Source organism: Halictus rubicundus, chromosome 9, assembly GCF_050948215.1.
Source record: "Halictus rubicundus isolate RS-2024b chromosome 9, iyHalRubi1_principal, whole genome shotgun sequence".
NCBI classification, from domain to species: Eukaryota; Metazoa; Arthropoda; class Insecta; order Hymenoptera; family Halictidae; genus Halictus; species Halictus rubicundus.
Window position 1 is genome coordinate 11,153,769 of NC_135157.1, and position 20,520 is coordinate 11,174,288.

The 20,520-nt window shown below is 46.9% G+C and overlaps 1 protein-coding gene across 1 annotated transcript; it reads left to right on the forward strand.

Moving 5' to 3' along the window:
- Positions 1-1,082: 1,082 nt before the first annotated feature.
- On the forward strand, positions 1,083-16,892 carry LOC143356988 (uncharacterized). The gene is made up of 10 exons (XM_076793102.1): positions 1,083-1,130; positions 3,523-3,870; positions 4,616-5,020; positions 5,092-7,094; positions 7,470-7,725; positions 8,001-8,711; positions 9,078-9,527; positions 10,154-10,660; positions 12,575-13,213; positions 13,951-16,892. Exons 1-10 carry the CDS (start codon positions 1,083-1,085, stop codon positions 15,307-15,309), a joined length of 6,726 nt encoding a protein of 2,241 aa, XP_076649217.1. The 3' UTR covers positions 15,310-16,892.
- Positions 16,893-20,520: the final 3,628 nt, after the last annotated feature.

The window sequence follows — 20,520 nt, forward strand, 5'->3', positions numbered from 1 at the left end:
CAGTTTGCAGCTCGTTAGCTTCGGTTGCACTCCAGATATGCCGCGGCACTTGCACCGAAACGCCACGCAATATGCAGTAATGATCGTGTTAATTTTTTCACCGCCAACAGATCGTCTCCGAAACAGTTCTCACGTTTAAAGACACGATTAATTTCCATTCCGACGGTATACTAATTTTAAACGTGCAAGACCGGAAGTATTTGGCCAATTATTACTTCCTCAATCCGTATAAAACGAACCGCGAACTATGCTTTTTGTTTTTAATATGATCGTATGTTCTCATGTGATCAATCAAATATTTCATGGAAAACGAACGTTTCAGGTGTAGAAGAATTCATGTTCTTAGAGGAGAATTTCTATTCTAATATTTATATTATATAAATTTTGTTGCTCTTTTTGTTTGAGCATCCAGTGCTTCGTTAATAGAAATGAAAATTGAAATAAATGGAGTAACCTATGAATGGGCAATACTACAAAGCTATTTGAATGTAAACGCGTCAATTTATGCGAGTGGCTCTAATAATTCGACCACAATTGGGTAATTGCAAATGTGAGATTATTAACACTAAGATTATCAGGAGTCTTAACAGTGTAAGACATAACTTTCCGCACCAGTTAAAAAGTAGGTGTAACATTAATAGAGAGAGAGTAAGAAAAACTAATTATTAAGCATATAAGATTGCCAAGATTGTTAAGAATATTTAACTTTGTGCTCCAGTTAAGAAAACTGACAAAAATAAATTAACTTAGCCCGCTAGGTACCAAATTTTTATTTTTAAATTTCTCCTCTAAATGTTTAGCATTTGTATCTTTAAAACGATCTGTGACAAAAGTTAAATTAAATTTGAAAAAATAATATTATTATTCCGATCAATTGAAAACATATCGAAATGTATTTAGTTCTTTTATGTCACAATTTAGTGCAATTCATGTGCATGATCCCCATTTGGTACGCAATGGGCTAACAAGAGACTAATAAAAATAGTAAATAATAGAGTAATAATAATTGCTTTTCTATCACTTTCCAAAAATCAAATACTATCAAATACTTACAAACAGTTGTAGTGTACACGTAGACCAGGATGAAGGATGCGAATCCGTGGCTGCGAGGATGCTCTCTGATCCTGCAAGTATACAATTCGCTGTTATTATGAATATCAACAAACAAGCTGTGTTCGAAGTTTCTAGTTGTTGGCCGGATACGTGTCCTCTGTCAGCACCGAATCAGGTTTCCAACTCGACCGATAGCTGGGCAAAACAGTGAATGTAGTTGTCCTTCTGGCGAACGCGAAAACGCAAAACAGAAATGTGCGTCACACGCATTTACGTTTTTTTATACCGTTCCCCGCTACCTGAACACAGCCAGCGGGACAATTAACTTTTTCTTTATCTACAGCATCGAAGCTTGACCCCGAGTGCACCCCTGACTCATTCGGTTGCGTTATCGGACTTCTGACCGGAAGTCCTTTTCCCGATAGAGTAAAAATATTTATGCAAAATAAAGCTTGTTTATCTGAACTGCGACGAACTGGAGTGAAATCAGAATTTATTTTCGTATTATGTTCGGAGGGTTTGAATAATCTTAAATAAAGAAGTAATAGTGTGTTTAAATTCTTGTAATGTTTTTACTGTTTTAAATTAGCCACGTCATAATTTCCTAGTCGAAAAACAATTAAATTACGATCGAATTAAGATGGCAACAAAAATAGTACAATTTTGTGACAGTAAATTTGTGAAATCCAAAATTAGGGATAACTATCTGATTTGAATGAATTTTTATATATTGTTGTTCTCAGTTGAGAAGAACGAACTTGGAGATCGAGAGGATAGTCATTGGCTCGAATTTTCGAAATTGCTTAAAGAGTCTCATCGATGTTTACGGCTCGGGACAAATGGGATGAAAGTTGTTCGAAGTGAAAATACTTATTAATGGTTTTGTCAGGCACGAGGCTATCAGCCGCGAAACATTAATTTCCAATTACCGGGCAGCTGGTGGCTCGATTCTTCTCGTTTCAATTAGAAAATTCCTTGCCGACCCGCCAGCGGAAAATTATGAAAGCTGGTGTTTAGATAAATAAAACTCGAGGGGATCGTGTCTCTTTCGTTTTTTGCCGATCGTCGGAGCGGTCTCGCGGTTTTGTGCCGACGGAAAAACCGCGAGATTTAGTTTAATAGCTTGCCAACTGAATCGTGGCTAAGTACTTGCCGCGAATATTTCGATTTCTTATGTATTTCGTGATCGGCCGGGGCCGGACTGCGGTCCGTTCCTTTTTCCGCCTCCTTTCTCGCAAAGCCGTTGTCCCGAATACGCCTCTCAATCCTCCATTAACTATTAAACATGTTATCACCGGTTAGCGGTCACGAATACGCTGCACGGTGCAAGAACCAATCGATTTCTGGCGAAATCGATTCGATCCCTTCGTCACTGTCACTCGATTTCTTAATCATATAATTACACGGATTTTTCACTTAAAGTGAACACCACGGCAAAACTGCAAACATCGAATCCTCCCACAAATTCTAAAGTGCTAAAAATATCACAAAAGAAATCATTGAAAATACATAAAACAGTTTTATTCACATTTAAAGTATTCATCCAATTTTCTACTTTTGTTCTTTTGTACTTTCTGCAAAAAGGTCTAATGCTCCACTTACTGGATCATAATTTGATGTAACACATTATGATCAAATGTTTTCGAGAACTGCTGGACTTTATGCATTAAAATTCTTCGAACGAGAGCTCGGCTAACGTAATTACTGTAAGCGATCAGATACTGCTGAGAGATAGCACGCCTTGTTATGATACAAATTGAACAGCTATCTCATGTTTAATGATCATTAATTTCCGTTCGCTTACGGGAACAATAGAATAAATGCTTATGCAAATATGCACTTTCGTGGGCTGATTTATGAGAGCGGAAATGAAATATCTGGATAAATGATTTCACCAAATAACGATGAAAATGCGGAACCAGTCTTAAAACTTAATTAAAAGTTTCTAGTTTATTGTGTTTCACTCGGAAGCGTCGAAAACTTTTACAAATTGTTAATTAGCTGCAGAGCCAGTCAAAATTAGAATTCTGTGCCGAAATGCACGAGATTTTTCCATTGCAATTATCATTGCAACACGTGCGAATATTCATTCATGCAAGTATCGCAATGAAAGTCGCTAATGACCTTGAAATATTTGCAACACTAGAAACAATCGCAAGAAGTGAATGTATAGTTTCCCAATGACCGTGCAACATTAGAAAAAGTTTTAATAATTTTCTTCCGAACAATAATCCGAGAAGAAGTGGCTAAACCATATTGTTACAGATTTGTTAAGAAATACTCGGTTCAATGAATAAAATCCGTATTCTAGACACGAGTAAACGTTAACATTCAAAGGGTTAATTTGTAATTACCACGTGGAATTTTGTAATGGGTGAAAGAAGAATAAAATAGATTATGGAAGCAGGAGATGACATAAAAATCTGTCTATTAGGTTCGCCGTCTGACGAGTCTCCCGATTGTTTCCAGATTGTGCGGAAGTGTCTGTCTTCGGCGATAGGAATCTACTGTTTGATCCTGTCGGTCGAGTTCGGCGGTATTCAAGCCGAACGATGGTCTCGACAGGTCACGAACAGCGAATGGATCCCATTACCGGATCCAAGGGCGACGCACGTTCAGGTGGAACAAAACAGCCATGAAACGGGCCTGGTAGCAAGCGGCACGGCACAATTACCACAAATCCCGCAATTATCCTTGCCGCCGGCCCTTCAGCAACAGTATCAAGATCAGCTTCTGCAGCTGCAAAAGACGCAGGAGAACATTCAGAAGCTGCTGCTCCTGCAACAGCAACTCAGGGCTCAGCAACAACTTCTTCAGGTACAGTAACACTTGACTGAAGGCACAGCCACTGTTCCACGTATCCAACCATAACATGTTCGCTATCAGCATTTGCTTCGTTTACCTTCACTGTTGAAACGATTCATTACACGCGAGGAACCTCGTTTATCATATGCTAAAACAATTTATCAGTTGAAACATTTAATTGAAAAAGATACAACTCCATCGAGGTTCAACAATTTTTTTTACGGAATCATGTTCACGATATGTGATTGATTTGGTTAAACTTCACCTAGGAAACCCAGAGATTTTTAACTTTTTCTCTGACGAGAAGGTGCCAAAAATCGAAGTTTTAAGGCGAGGAATTCACTGGTTTAAAAGATATGCGTTTAAAAAAAAGTTGAAAGTAAAAGTTTAAAAATTTCTGGGTTGCTAAGGCGAAGGAAAGCCCTTCCTTTTATGAAGACTTGAATAAGGATAATATTTCTATCATTGCCTGAAGAATACATTCTAATAAAATTAAACTGAGAATTGCATCTATCAATTTTTCTTCGTACACACGTTCTCTTGTATTTGAAAACATCGCGTATACCATAAACGCGTAAAGATTTACACGAAGACTTACAATTTACATACAAGAATTCTTTATCGAACATTAGCGTCGAGCTCCACTGTTAATCAGGGAATTGAATGAGAAAAGCGAGGATAGAGGTCAGCCATCGGACCGTAGAAAATCTGCGGATCGTTTCTGTTCCGAATCACACAGAAGTTTTCGTTTCCGCAGTCGCAAACGTTCCTGCCGAGCGGGTTCGGCAACGCGGAGGAGGAGAAACGGTTGCAGCAAAGTGGATTAGGGCATCAGCAAACGGACTTAGCTCCGGAGGATCTGGTGCCTCCGTTGCCGGCCACGGAAGCGTTGCCTCCGGTGTTTCCGGCGCAGAGCTTCCTTCCGGCTCAGCGAGCCCGGGCTCCTCCGCCGCCGAAACACGACAACCTAAACGTTCCGCAGGAATTCACGAGTCTGCCCGGTCAAAGTTTCAAGAATACCCACCTGCTGCAACAGGGTCACAACGTCGGGGACGCCGAGGACATTCGCGAGAGTCAACGACCTACCGGGAAACACATGAAGGAGCCGAGTCAGGCGACTTTGAACCCGCAGATGCAAGGCGGACAGGACGAGGAGGAAGAGGTTCGCATTGCAACCGAATTGATAAAACAGCTAATAACTCATAATAATTCGTTTCGAATCGATCGTTCCAGGTGCAGCTGATCTACGTGCCGGCGGAAACGTTGTCGCAACGAGGCCAGAAGCGAGGTCGCGGCAGGAAGTACCCGAACCGACAACAGCAGCAACAATCGCATCATCATCATCAACAGCCGCAATCTCATCATCACCGGGAGAACCAAGGCGTGGAGCAAGGACCTCCGGACGCGTTCACCCGTCAGATCCTGCAGCAGATCCAGCAGGAGCGCGAGGAGAAGACGCAGTTCCTGAACGAGGAGAGGATGAAGGAGATCGCGAGGTTGAACGAGGAGCAGAGAGCTTTGGAGCGGAAGGCTCGCCTGCAGCAGGAGGCTGTCCAAAGGGAGCAAGAGCTGCAGAGACAACGGGACGCGGAGAAGAAGAAGAAGGAGCTGGAGAGGCTCGAAGAGATGGCCAAGCAACGAGAATTGGAGAGGATTCGCGAAGCTAGAGAGAAGCAGAGGCTCGAGGAGTTGGAACGAAGAAGACAGGTGGAGATTAGGATGAAGGAAGAGAAGCGCAGGGCGGAGGAGACGGCCAGGCAGAGAGAAGCGGAGAGACTGGCTGCCTTGGAGAGGCAAAAGGAGTTGGAGATCCAGGAGGCGCTGAAGCAGCAGCGAATCCTCGAGAAGCAGCGCGAGGAGGAGGCCAGAGCTGCCAATCAAGGACTATCCGAGCACCGAGACGTGCAAGCTCTGCCCTTAACTAGGGATCAACAGGATTTCCATCGTCAGCACCACGCGGAGACGTCTAAACCAGTGAGGAGCAAGATTAGGGGACGACATCGTCAGAGGAATCAATATCAGGAGCAGCAGAGCTACAACAGAGAAACTACGACCACCCCGCCGTCCCCTAACCAACCACCTCTATCCGTCTACATGGGCAATTCGAACTCGAAAGCCAACAACGCCAGAGTGTCCGATGTGTTGAAGCTGCTAAAAGACGCGAAGACGATCGCTGTGCTGGATACGGTAGGTCCTGACACTCCCCAAGTGTTCGTGGGACCCACCAACCTGGAGCCTCCGTCCGGTTACGCTAAATTCGATCTACCCTACCTGTCGTCCATTGATCACAACAGGGTCGAGAGGAAAGTGGACAAGCTACCGTTCTTCGTAGCTCCGCTCAGCTTCGATCCTCCGCCGGGATACTCTAAAATCCCATTCCCAGCACCGCATATAGGCTCCGTAGTGGTGAACACCTTGGACAACACGGACCCCAAGAACGGAGACGATCAGGACCCTAGTCCCACACCGCTGATCGAGCCTAATTCCTACAGCGATGGACTCGACAGTGGTCTGGACTCTACCACGCCGTTGTACGAGCCTCAGACCACCGTAGGATACTCCCAGGAGGTGTCCAACACGCCTAAGTACGAGCAAAGTTACTCTACCACCTCGCAACCTGGATATTCCGGATCCAGGTTTAGGTTCAGGCAGTACTATGGCGAGAACAAGCCAGCCTCTGTCATCAGCACCGGTTATTACGAGGATCAGAGGCCTACCACGAGGAAGTACAAGTACTATGACGACAATTCGAGGTCCACGGAGAGGCCTAGAATGGAGGCTTCCGTCAGCCAGGCGGAGGAAGTCTCTTACGCGACCACGCCAAGTTTCAAGGACGGGCCGGTTGGTCCTCAGGATCCTTCCACCAAAGAACAAGATCTGGCTGCTCAGTTGGCGCTGATTAATCAGGAACTGGCTCAGCAGAGAGAAACTCAGAGGTACAACACGGGACAGTATTCCCAGGATGGCTCTACGACTGGTTTGAGCAACAGTTTCGGAGGTGAAATTAGCACTGGCGAGGCTAATGAGGTTAGGGGACCCGTCGGACCCACGCAGTATAGTCTGCCAGCCGAACTGCCGGCGATCTCGCCGCATCTACCCGGTCTGGTCAATTCTTTGCTGGACAAGAACGAAGGACTGCAGACCGTCACCACCGCCACGCCACCTACCACTACCACTACCGCTACCACCACCGAACGCACCCCTACCACTACCTACAGGCCGCGTGGACGACCGAGGTGAGTGACAGTGACTTTGCCAAGTCATTTTCTTCTGAAATCTTTTCGTACGACCGCGTTCCTTGACAAAAATCTTGTCCCAGACCCTCTAACTCCCGAGGGTTTTCATCGCCAACTTTCACCCCCTAGATATGGATCATGATAATCATGTCGCGTATACACGTGCGAGAGCAGCCGTGCCAATGGCGCAGGAGGCAATGAATAATTTGTCGAACAGCTTTCATGACTTCCGTCAGAAGTTCCGACGGTCGGCGAACTTTCCCCTTCAAGTTCTCGCGAGAATCCGCGGTAGAATCGATTGTCCAAGTTGGGAAGGGGGGGGGGGGGTGTTCGAGAAACGGTGGAAACGCAACGGAAACGTTTTGTTTACTTCAGGAGCCGAGTTTCCACGGCGAAACCGAGGACAACGACCCCGGCGGCGACCACCAGGGTAAACGTCGACAGGAATCGAAGACCGTACAACAGGTCCAGGTCGAGATTCACCACGACAACCGAAGCGTATCAGGAATCGTACGAGCCGACTAAATCAAGGATTCCGGAGACGACGTTGAGATATAGTTCGGAGCATAGAAGGCCGGCCAGCAGGACGCAGAAATACAGGACTCGCGACAGGACGAGTCAGCAGTCCGAGGTAGGCACTTTATCATAAGCTTTTAACCTTTTCGTTCCTCCTTTCAGCTCTGGACAGATCGCAGGAAGCAAACATTTGTCATCGACGTATATGAGTCCCCCTTTCCAATGCTTTTGTCGTACGACATCTATTCGAAGAGACAATCTAGTAAAGGAAACACCTAGCAAAACCGTTCTTTTGCAATCTTCTTGCATGAGATGAAAACAGTAATTTCGTTGCAATAAAAGCGATTTTAGCGTGGTAAAAATGATGTTTTGTGCTCGTTTGATCACCAGACCCTCGGGCAGAGTCCACAAACGCAAACGTACGACGTCTCGAACAGCGACGCAGGATCTCCGCCAACCGGGTCCGGTTTCCTGCAATCGACGGTTCCGGAAGCAGTTCCTCATCAACTGGACACAACGTCCAGCCTAAGCGACTTCTCCCCCGAAAATTACCCGCCAACCACAGCGAGCACGACCGAAAATTATCCAACGGTGAACCACGCGTCGTCGTTGCTCTCCGAGGACTACGCCAGGACGCAAAACTATCCGCAAACGGTTCCCGATCAGTATCGCACCGGTTACGAGCAAACCGTCGAGCACACTGGCCTGGAGAAGACACCTGTGAACGGATTCAATTACCAAGCACAGAACGGAGACCCGTTGGACCAGGGTATCCTCCAGAGGCCGAAGGACTACCAACTCGACGGAAAAGCGGAGAATAGCGACTTCGAGTTGGCTACCACGCCGGATCCACGGTTCAAAACGACCGAGGAGCAACGTTACTCGCCGATTTACGACGCGAACGTGCCGCAGACGCAGCCAGAGTATAGTCTGACCGGGCAGGATAACCTTCGAGAGATCGATCGACTGGAGAGCGAGAAGATCCAGACCAGCGTGCTCGGCACCGATCAGAGCCAGCAGCCCATCTTTATTCCCCTGCCGGAGAACAAGCAGGAGGACTATGCGCTGCCTGTTTCGTCCACGGAGCTTCCCCTAACCGAGGTCAGTCCTTTAATAATGAATCAGCTCGAAAAACACACAGCCTCCTCGTATTTTTAACGCTCGCAAGGCAATTTTATCAATACCGATCAACCGTGGCTCTTCTCGTTGGGCTGTTGTGCAAAATTGCCGTTCCTTCTTCAATAATATCAGCAACCTGAAAAAGATACGTTTCACTATTTTTAAATTTGGATATAATAAAAAGTGGATAAAATAAAATCAAAGGATAAAATCCGCAATTGGCTGCCAGAAAATTAGAACTTAAATGCAATGAATGCTTTTATTAACCTTCACAAGACCTCTTCTAATCTTCTGTTAGTCACTTCAGGCTCGACGTACGTTTGTCGAAGTGAAGAATCGTTGTTGCAGATTACAACGGAGGCGACCACGCCGAGCACGACGCCAATCGTGATCCGTCAACGGGTCCGGGGACGAATCGGCAGCCGCGTTCATCACGAGCCGTCCGTTCAAACGAGGAACAGAGGCGCGCAGGACGAGTACGTTCGCTTCAACGTCGTCAATCAGGATTCCACTCGAACGTCCTCGAATCGACAGAGGACCAGATCCAGGACACGCAATCCGAACCACGGATCTCAGGTTCAGACCGACGGGAACGAGTACATCAAGATCCACGCGGTCCAGCAGCAGAGGCAAGTCGCAACCACGACGACCACGCCGTCCACGACCACCACCGTAGTCGAGAGCCAACCGGAAGAGGACGTCGACTATGGATTTATAAGGCCACCGAATTTCCGGCCCGTACATCCGGTAGATAACAGGTTCCAGGCACCTGTTACCTTCCGGCCACCGATCTCAGAGGTGAGCCTCCGACTAAACGTTCACTTTAGATCCTTGTCCAGGATGTCCTCCTCTCTGTGCTGTTATAAATTGACGATAAAGTGACTCGGCGAAAAAATACTGCGAGGAAGATACCTTTAATATTTTCCAAAAGAATTTAACGCTAAAACGAGGATACAATTTGTCCAGGTGTCATAAGATCTTTGTGGTAAAATAAAATTTCTCAATAAAATATTTCTATAACTCCACGAATTGTAGAAGAAGAAATCTGGAATCCGCCATTTTGACGAGCTCGGTAGACCTAGAGTTACCACCAGAATTGTTTCCAACTTATTGACACACCATCGGCGGGTGACACCATGACTCACACGTCTAGCGGGCGAAAACAACCTGAAGGTTGCTTGCAAAGAATTGTGCAAAACAAAATATTTAGTACATGAAAAAAAAAACAAGCATTGGTAAGTGCTTTACTAACCCTTAGCGTACGTTCCGCATAAAAGGTATTAATACCCTTCCCGCCGATAGTGTGTTAAGATCGTTTAAGACGAAAAGAAACAAATTCTTTATTTTCCCCGAGATCGGCAGTCTAATTATGATCGAACAAAAGAGTCGTGCCTTTGAAACGGTCTATTTCATGAAATGAACAGGTGCCACAGCAGTCCTTGTTGCCAAGCGACGAAACCGCAGTGGAGTCGAGTCCTCCGCAGACGCAGTTGCTGAAGACCCGTCAAAAGTATCACTCGACGCCGAACCGTCGCGTGTCCGGAAAATCGTCGACGTTGCCGACGACGACGCCGGTCATCGACGTCGTCACCACGACGGAAAGAATACCCGTTGCCACGGTGTTGCCTGACGACGAGCCTGCGTTCGCGACAAGAACGACATCGCGACCCGACGACTCCAGACCGACCAGGATCAGAGGTCGGGTACGACGACCCGGAAAGAAACGGGTACAAAGTACCAGCACCACGGAGTCCGTCCTAGAATCTCACAACGAGCTGCCATTGGACGAGAATTATCCGCGCGTACGACCCCAGCCAACAACCACCGAGCACCAGGCGAACCTCTACGAGGACAATTACGAAGAATCCGCGCAGTTCCCGCAGAATCGCAATCCTGCTGGCCAACAGTTCTACGAGACCTCCAGCGAGAACGTGAGTGTTCGTTGTTAATCTCGCTGTAAAAGTTTATGGCAGAAGGATCGTTCTAACCGAGTTTATTCTACTGGCCCGGGGTTCGCTTTTCACCGGTGGCAATTTCTCTAATGCGCGAGCCTCCGGCCGCTGGGAAACGCAGTCTGACGTATAATGCGGTCAAAAAATTGTTTGGCTAAGACTATACACTGTTGCAACAATATTTGGACACTTTTAATAAGACGATGGCTTTTTTTAGAAGTTGGGATCGGTTTACTGTGTAACAGGAAAAATATTTTTTTGGAAAAATTGTGAGTGGTCAGAATCACTGGGAAAATTTGGAAGGTTTTTTTTACAACTTTTTTGTGGGTTTACACGGAAAATTTTCAAAATACGTTTTGTAGATCTGTATCAATGTAAAGAAACAGCCACCGAAATTTCGAGTTGGGAGAAAAAGGCTGAGCCAAAAGGGAATGTTAGAAAGTAGCGTAATTGGCATAATTTTGAACAGTTCGGGCGCCTAAAATATTGTAAAATTGTTCATTAAAAATTGAGATTATTTTGTGTTCATTGAGAAGCATCGAGAGAAGTTTTTTTCATTTCATTCTGCTTTTTTTGGTGGAAAGAATGAATGAATTTATTTTGTCGACAGTTTTATTCGCTACCGAATAAAATAAGCCCACTTCGTTAAAGTTGCATGAAGTTCCACGAAATTCCACGCTCTATTGCAAAAACTGAGGTGGCAACGAGAGAAGTTTTCAATTCGGTGGAAGATTGCCGGCGGGAAAATCGATAGCCACCTTCCGGTTACAGATGCTTACGCGAAGTTACGTAAACTTACAGGAAACGGAGATCCGTTGCCCGTAAATAAATGCTCCATACGTTCCATAAAACGATGATAAGTATAAAAAAAAAAAAGTTTACGGATCGGAAGAGTGGTCCGAGAATCATCCGAGATTAGAAATTCGAGAGCGACCGGCTCCACGACCTGGTTTCTGTTTTGTTTTATCGATTTCGACATGCGAACTTCGTTACGTGGTCGCGGGGCGTGAATAATGGCGGAGATAATGAGTTTCGCGTAAGCCGTGATATACGCAAACCTAAAGAGATCCCGATACTTTGCTTTTTTACACATTAATCTCCGGCCGAAATCGTAAATCCCGTGTCGGCCGATTCATAAAACCGACTAAAAATAGTTTTCACGACGCTGGTCGCGCGGCTAACTAGACTTTAGGGTCAGTTGGAAACGGAAGAAGTTATCGGGGCTTGTTCATCATGCCACCGGGAACTATAGTTATCGATACTAACCAGATTACGATATTTGTGCACTCGCGAGTATGATTAATCAACGTTGTGAAACTACGTAATGGAAATCGCTTTGTGTAATGGAACTTCGAAAACTGTTCCGTCCCTTCAATACCGGTGATAATCGACCAGATGAATGCTTATTAAACATATATATTTTTAGAAACAGCCTCTGTGAAATTTGCATCGAAATTTGCATCGCTCGCGAGGGACAGGAATAATCTAATTAACTTCTGATCAATTCAAGTCAACATGTCGGTTGAGAGCATCTCAACATTATGTTATACAAGAAGTGGGTCGTTTTTAGGAATTCATTACAGGCAAACTGAACGATGTAAAGAAATTTTAAAACGAGTGTCCAGCCATGACATTTTAAGCTCAATAATTTACCATATCGTTGAACTCGTTTTGATATCAGCTACTGCTCTGTGAAGTTGAAAATATACGGTGTCGTTTAAAAAATCAACGCCTTTGAAAGACCTTTGAGAGACAAGAACAATTAAAACATTTTTTATGTCGCCATGTTTGACTTCTCGAGGAGTACAGGTTTCTTCTGTCACATTTACTTTTATCTGAAATCCTGGCGAAGATACCGTTCTGTTTGGAGTGGCATGATCGTATTCGTTTCAGTACCCGTCGGAGTTCATCTTGAACTTCGGCAATTACCCGGATCAGCCGTCTCAGAGGGAGGAGTACGATCAAACGCAGCTAGCTAGCAGTTCCCCGGGAAAGTATAGCGACGCTGTGCAGGGCAAGCACGCGCCGGACGAGTCGAGCTCGACGATGGTCGACATTTACGGTGAAGAGAGTCAGTGGTCCACGAAATTGACGAGGACCTCCTTCCAGCCGAGTTTCGCGGTGAACCAGGTGCACGGTGAGAAATCCAAGGACCGCGAATGGACGAGAACCACCAAGGACGAGGACGCTCCAGACATAATCACCGCCGCGCCGGATGTCTCGTCCGTCACTCTGCTGGTTTCCTCGGACGACAGGAGGCAGTCCGACCAGGCCGCGCGAGACGAAGAGTCGATGCTGATGGGCACCACGGATTTCGGCCGAAAAACCGGCACGCCTGATCACACCGAGAAGATGACCGAAAGTCGCGCTGTTACTTACGCGCCGACGACGACGCGAGGAAGGATCAGGAGCGACGAAACGAACAAGGACTCCTGGCTGATGGACAAGCTGGAACATCCCGAGGACCAACAAACCGGTATCGATCTCGAGAGAACGCGGAAGAAGGGCTCCGATGCTCCCGCCGGCAAGAAGGTGAGACGAGCCTGACCGTTAGGGTAAACGGCTTTGCACAAGATTGACGGTAAAATCGAGTGAGAGTCTTTCAGCTCTGCTTGATTGGCTGTTCGCGCGTCCACGAGACCTTTAACTATTGAATCGATGGGCCACGGTCGTGCTTTAAAGCTTCGTCCCCAAGATATACGCTCTCGCTTACCCCCTACGTTCAGTAAATCAACCTCTTCTTGCACGGATCGAAAGAAATAGTCGTCTTAATCATTTTTCATGAAACTTTTACCAACGCATTCGCGAGATTTTTCTGATTAAAATGAGTCCAGACACGATACAATTCGCGTCACATTTACTCGTTTAATCCACGATTAAGTGTAACCTCCGATTATCCGAACTTCCATCCGAATTCTTCATTATAGCACGTACGTGTTTCACGTGTAAACAATTCATCCGAAAGCGATTCATATACAACGCTAGGTAAGTATCTAGGTAACTGTCCTATTATTTAAATACTCACGGATTAGTTCGGATAATAGAGGTCATACTATGTCGCGAATTAAACGAGCAAATGCGACCCAAATTGTGCCGTGTTTGGAGTCATACGAATCAGAAAACAGTCACGAACATGTTGCCAAAAGCACCGTGAAAAAATAATTAAAACCAGTTTCACGATTGTTTTATCCTTCTCTACAAGATACAAATGACATTTTCGTTCTGTGGTGTGGAACATGCAGAGAGTCTATTTTCACCGTTTGTTGTAGGTCACCCGAAGGAGAAGGCTCCGCATGCGAGTGAGGCCAGTGGTCGACGACTTCGTCACCGCGGAATCGCAGCACTATAATTCGGCACTGAACGGTTTGATCCGGGAACAATACAAGTACAATCCCCTTCGGGAAACGAAGCTCCCGACGCCGCAGCCGATTCTATCGGAAAAGTCGGGCTTCCAGGATTTTCTGAAGGAGATCCTGAAGAGCGACGCGCCGACGATCAAGTCGACGACCACCGAGGTGCCGGAGGTCGCCTGGACGATGTCGCCGGCGGTAACGACCGTCGCGGTTATCCCCGGCGATTCCGAGGATAGCACCGAGAGCCAAATGACGACTATACCGCCGACCACTGTGGGACCAGAGGACGCAACGACCGCGAAGCCTCTCGACGTCGGACCTCCGCAATCAGCGAACTCGAAGACAAAGGAAGCGGAGAAGTCATGGGCCGTGGAGGCGGATAACAATCAGAAAAAGAGCACGGACCCTTGGAACGAGAATTGGAACGAGCGGGCGGCGTTCGACCTGAACGTCCTCGCGGAGAGGTACAAGGCCAAGGAGAACGACGTTAAACTGAGCGACGAGTGGGACGCGAGTCGCGCCAGCGAAGAGCCTAGTGCTCGTTCAAAACCGGGAGACGATGACGGAGGATCCAGCGATGAAAACGTACCGGAAGAAAAGGCTGAGAAGGAATATCCTCATCCGAAGAACCACAGACCGAAGTGGACCGAGGTGAGGTCCCCGTCGGCGTTTGACCAGTCGCAGACCAGGAGCCAGGAGTCCAAGCTAGGCCCCAAGTCCACCACAACTATCCCAGGCTTGGTGAACAAGAAGGAGGGCGACAGCAGCGTGAAGACTCTGTCGGATTACGTGAAGGCGATCTTCGACACCATGAAGAGCGCCGAGGAGGAGACCACGGTGCCCGAAGAGATGACGACCACCCTGCAGACTCCGTTAGAGGCTGAAGGAGAGTCGCTGGGCGAAGAGAAGACCACCACGAAGGATCCCGAAGTTGCGACAACCGAGTTGACTGTGCTCGATGTTGATGACGCGAGGACTGAAGCGACTCGGTCGACGGAGACCACGACGTATATCGATCCTGAAGATGTGACGACCTTGGAACGAGTCACTGCGACCCCCGAGACAGCGACCACGGGGTCGTCGACCGAGCCACAGGCAACGGATCCGCCGACGACAACCGTGACTACGACCACCGTCGCTGCCAACGCGACCGAATCGATCCTCGGCAAATTCCTAAGGACCTCGACGACCACCAAGGTCTCGCACATGACGGAGATCTGCTACAGGGGACGCTGCATCATGACCAGGCCCAGCCAGGACGAGCGGATCAGATGAGCGAAGCGAGCCGAGCTACCGCGAGGATCGTCGTCATCGCTCTTGCAGGTCCAGAAACAGACTTGTTTGACCCGTGACTCTTGGAGCCAGGTTGCAAAAGTGGCAGCGTTAAGTAGAAACCGCTCTTCGCCCTGGGAGCGCTAGGGACCGCCCCCGAGAGCAACGTGGGCGTGGCCTGAGTACGCTGGAAAGAAGTCGCGAGGGAAGAGGGCGGGTCTGATTGGTTGTTGAGCGTAGCTTTGTTGTTGGTCGGAGTGAGAATGTTAAAGAATCAGATTATGGAGTAGGCAAAGTCTTTTCAGGAGGTGTGGCTTCAGTGGGCGTTGTTTAAATTGTTGAGAAGAAGTCACGTGGAAAGAATGCGGGTTTGATTGGTTGGCGAGCACGCATAGTTTTGCTCTTGGTTTAAACGACACTGCCAACGAATCAGGTTGTGCAGCAGGCAGAGATTTCTTTCCAGGAGGCGTGTCCTGAGTGGGCGTGACTTAAATGGCCTGAACACTTTGGACAGCGGGAAAGAAGTCACATAGGAAGAATGCGAGTCTGGTTGGGTATTAAACACGCATAACTATGCTGTCGGTTGAAACGACAATGTCGACTAATCGGATCATGCAACAGGCGGAGACTTCTTCTCGGTAGGCGTGGCCCGAGTAGGCGTGGCAGTAAAGCATAACTTCGCTGTTAATCAAAGTGACAACGAATCAGATCATGCAACAGGCGGAGACTTCTTGCGGGTAGGCGTGGCGCAAGGGGGCGTGGTTTCGTGGCTCCCGATGGAGCCGGGGCTAGAAACGGCAATCTGGCCTCGTGCCCACAAAGTCCGATGCGCTCCAAGGGGCATAAATGGTCTGTAAAGAGCAGTGGCGCCATGCAAAGTCCCTCATCCTCGCGCTCTCATTCAGTCCGTGTTTGGGGCGTGTCCGCAGTGAAAAGTGGCGGCGAAAGAGCGAAACGGAAAATGTCTAGGGCAGTCCATGGTAAGATGTATCTCACTTTCTGCCGCTTTTGGTCTGGCTCCGAACTCTGTACATACAGAAGCGAATACAGTGAGCCACGGTCGAACATTCCTGTTCTGAAGGAACGGACCTGTCCAAGGGCCACGTTCATCGCGATCCTCGCGAACATTTCAATTATTTATTCATCCGGCTCGAGGCGAATGTTTCTCTTCTTCTCTTTCTCTCTCTCTCCCTCCAATTCAACGCTGGAACTGCCGAACAATCGGGACGACTGGTTAGCAACTTCCCGACCGCGAGCACCGTAAACACGCCTCTCTTCTTAATTTATTCAATGATTCGCCGCAGAAGCGTGATTTCGATGATCGTGCCAGGTCGAACGGAATGGCTCTCGCGTTTCGGTTGCCGGGGCTCGTTGCTGATTATTCTTTCGCTTTTGTAACGCGGCGCAGGAGGGAGCAATAGAAATCGACGGAAATTACGATATCGATTAAACGCATCTGCTTTCGTAGAAGCACGGCGACACCTAATGAGGTGGAAACGCGAAAGCTTTTCGTTCAAGCTAATGAGAACGCGAGGTTCCACCGTCGTCGTTTCTCTGACGAGTTCGGTGGGTCTTACAGTCGAGCTGAGCTGACTCTTCGGTGGCGTCGCGAGATTTTTCAGTGTACAAAAAATCGTTCCGTCTGCAAATACGGCTCGAACACGTTCGCGCGAATCGGCGTTTCGCTGAACTGTATTTTTCTTCTTCTCTTTATTAGTGGTTCATGATATACCTCGCGACGTCGCTTCCGGAGTCACCCTGTACATTTTAATCAGTGGAGAGCGAGTTTCATCGAGTTCGCCAAATGTAAAAGCGTTTGAACGATAGTCTAGCTGCGTTACCCTGGTCGGGGTAGGACTGGTTCGACGCGGAGAGCGAACGAAGAGGAAAGTGGCTCGAGATCGATCGTTCTGTTTCGCGAGTAACGAGTCGAAGGCGTTCGAAAAGGGAACAGCGAGTTTTTCGGCGGCCTTCGCGCGCGATTCGCGGAAAACGCGCGTAAACACCGTGTCCGACACACACGCCGCCGTTCCGAACGATAGCGGGCCTAAGTGTCTATTTAACTTAATTACATGCCGGCCGCAGGTCGGTGTACGTGTAAGTTAAGCGTTTAAGTATTTTAATAAAAATAAGGAGAAAGCAACGGCGTTGCCCTCGTTTCGCACCTAACCCGCCGTAGTCCTTTGACTCCCTGCCGTTGACCCACTTTTGTCCTGGGCTCCCTGTATTCACCGATAATCCGAAAGGTAATTCTACATGGACAAACAAGTCGCGAACGTGAGACAATGGTTCTCTCTCTCTCTCTCTCTCTCTCTCTCTCTCTCTCTCTCTCTCTCTCTCTCTCTCTCTCGCGGGCGTCGTTTCCGGTTCGATCGATCCCCTTATATCGGTGTTCCGTGCGACTGTACCGTGCAATCCTCATAATCGTAGTGTAATATCATAGTGACACGGAGTAATCCGTTAATTGGATTAGAACGCGGGTAGAAAAACCGATAACGCGAAAGATTGTATTTTCCTTCGATCCCCTGCCGTAAAATGAGCCAGACTCGAGATGATAATTTCAAATAAAATCTACTGATCACGGATGTGCCTCTATTAGGACGAAGCATCACTCAAAAAATTGTTTGTATCAATTGCAAGGCCCGGGAGCAAATTGAACACGTATTTCTGCTGATAGTAATTTTATTGAGTTTCAAATACTATTTTTAAATTCTTCGAATGTCTCTTTACCGTTTTGTATTTACTAATTTCTGTCCTGAATCCACAAAAATCAGAAGAGGAGAAAATTGTAAGAAAATAGACGAAAATGCGCGTGCATGAATAAGGGATAGAATAAAACGATGTTCCTAGGAGACAAGCAAATATTTTCTGTTAGGAACAAAAGTACTTGCAAAGTATTGTTTTGACAGGCTATGCACCTGCATCTTTGCCAACGAATTCGCGGATCTAAATCTCAATCCGAGTAGAAACGCGGACGTTCTCCCAGAAGATTTTTGATCGACGATGACAGTGCTAGCACAGTTAATGCTCGGACATGGCGGGAACGGCGGCGTCTCCTTTGAATTAAGGTCAAATTTTATGAAAACCCCGGAATCGAGATTCCGCGAGTAATTCGCGCGGAGTCCGAAGAAAAGAATTGGCGGGGAGGTCGGTTGTTGAAGCTGAAGGGATTAAATGACTCGGCGGAAAACAGCGCCAAGAGTAACGTTTCCCTTATTGTACCCTTGATGTTCTTTGTAGCCGGGATTCTAACGGTGGAGAGAGGGAGGGGGTACACTTTCCCCACCCCCGCACGGTTCCCTTTCAAGAGAAAACAGACGACTCGCCCCCTTTCGCGTTAAATTGAGCCAACAAACTCGCCGGTTGAAGTTCAATAGAGTTCACCGACCCAGTTGCGTCTCCTCTAATTAACTCCCATTGTTTTCGTCGAACATTTCGCGATCGCGCGCGCCGAACAACACCGGATCAACTTCGGTTACGCAACCCGGCGCACGGCGCGCGTTGACAATATACGGAAATAAAAAAATCTACGTTGGTATCCAAGACCCGGTTCGTCATCGAATTACCGACAACGTTTTAATCGACGACATTGCACCGACAATATTTACACCGACGCTTGTCTCACTTAATGTACAAAGAGTTTGGAAATTTTTTTTTATTTTTGCAGACATTTTTCCACTCGAAAATAAGTTGAAAATGCGAGAGAAAATTAAGCTGAACCGAAAGGTAAGAGAAGGGCTGTTTTAATCTTTTACACTCCTATGACCAATGTAAATCGACATTTCTAAATTTCCAGTTCGAATATACATTTAACACTAGAACGACCGAGCAATAAATGCGACTGACGTATATTGCTTTGTAACAGTGACAAGACTGTGCCCATTCAGACTTCATACAACTGTTATTGTAATATGCGCTTCAATGAAGAGGTTCATTAATGAATTTCCGATGAAAACATTTTTACGATTTCAGTAATTGTGAAAGAAAACATTAGGAAGCAGTCATTTTGACTGCTCCGGTCGTTCTAGTGTTAAATATTTTGTAATAATAATTTTCTTTTATTTAGCTATTATGTAATTAGCAAAGAAAAACTATTTAAAATTAGTACCGCTTAAGAAACAGTCCTAGGAAGGACGATAAACGATTTAGGACGGGAATTGTTGGTGAAAAAAATTGAAAAAACATTCGCAGTGTGAGCGTATAGACGGTTTGAGAAGGCTCGAGGTACCGGCAGTCGGAAAATTTGTTGAAGCGCGTTATCAAAGCGGTCCGGAAGTGCTATTACGATCATTTTCCAATAGCGCGAGTTTTCCGGGGCTGTTATGGCGTTCGGAGGGCGGGAACGGGAGCCATCGATTCCCCTCGACTCCCATCGATATCTGGCGCCGCGAGAAACGACACCACCGGCGCTTCTGATGGCCACTTCGACTCCGGAAATAGGGAATAATCTGCTCGACACTGTCTCGAAATAGCGTGTCAGCGGGGCGAATTTGGAGCGTGACCTTGACACCGTCGAAAGAGTCAATTTCCCTCGTCGGGGAGGCTTTCAACGTGGCCGCCCCATATTTAAGTATTCCGTTGACAAGGAAGTCGAGCCACGCGGCAGATCCGCTTCCGATCGCAGCTGAGGCCGACAGCCATCTTAAATGGGTTACATTGAAATCACCGATACAGGCTCCTCACCGCGAACCGGGATTCGCCGAAACAGGATTTCGCCTATACCAGCATTCATCCACTGCGGAATCAACCCCCATGCTACGCTCGCGTCAATACCACACCGCGAAGGATATTTGACTTCACGTTTTCCGTGGCGCGTCAGCTTTTCGCAGAAATTTTACGTGATGAAAGGCACGCCGGATGAAAGGGCTCAATTATCTCGAAGATGAAGGATCCACGCCGTCATTCGCAGCGACGTATCATCGGATCTCTCCCCACCTAATTGACCACCAACCCTGAAAAGTCTTCCAAAAATATCTACTTAGTGAAACTGTACGTGGAAAGTTGCAAATTTGATTTTTATTCCAACCCTTTTGCTTCGTAAAAGTTTTTAAAAAAATGCTGTTCAAGCATACTCATATATTTAAAATTAATGTCGCAGTCAAAAAATTGTGTTCAGGCTGTGATCAATATAGTACACAAATAATTATAATTGTAAAATTTTGGACGTTTTCTCTATTCCAACAAAATACTATTTATTCAAATATGTTAAAATCC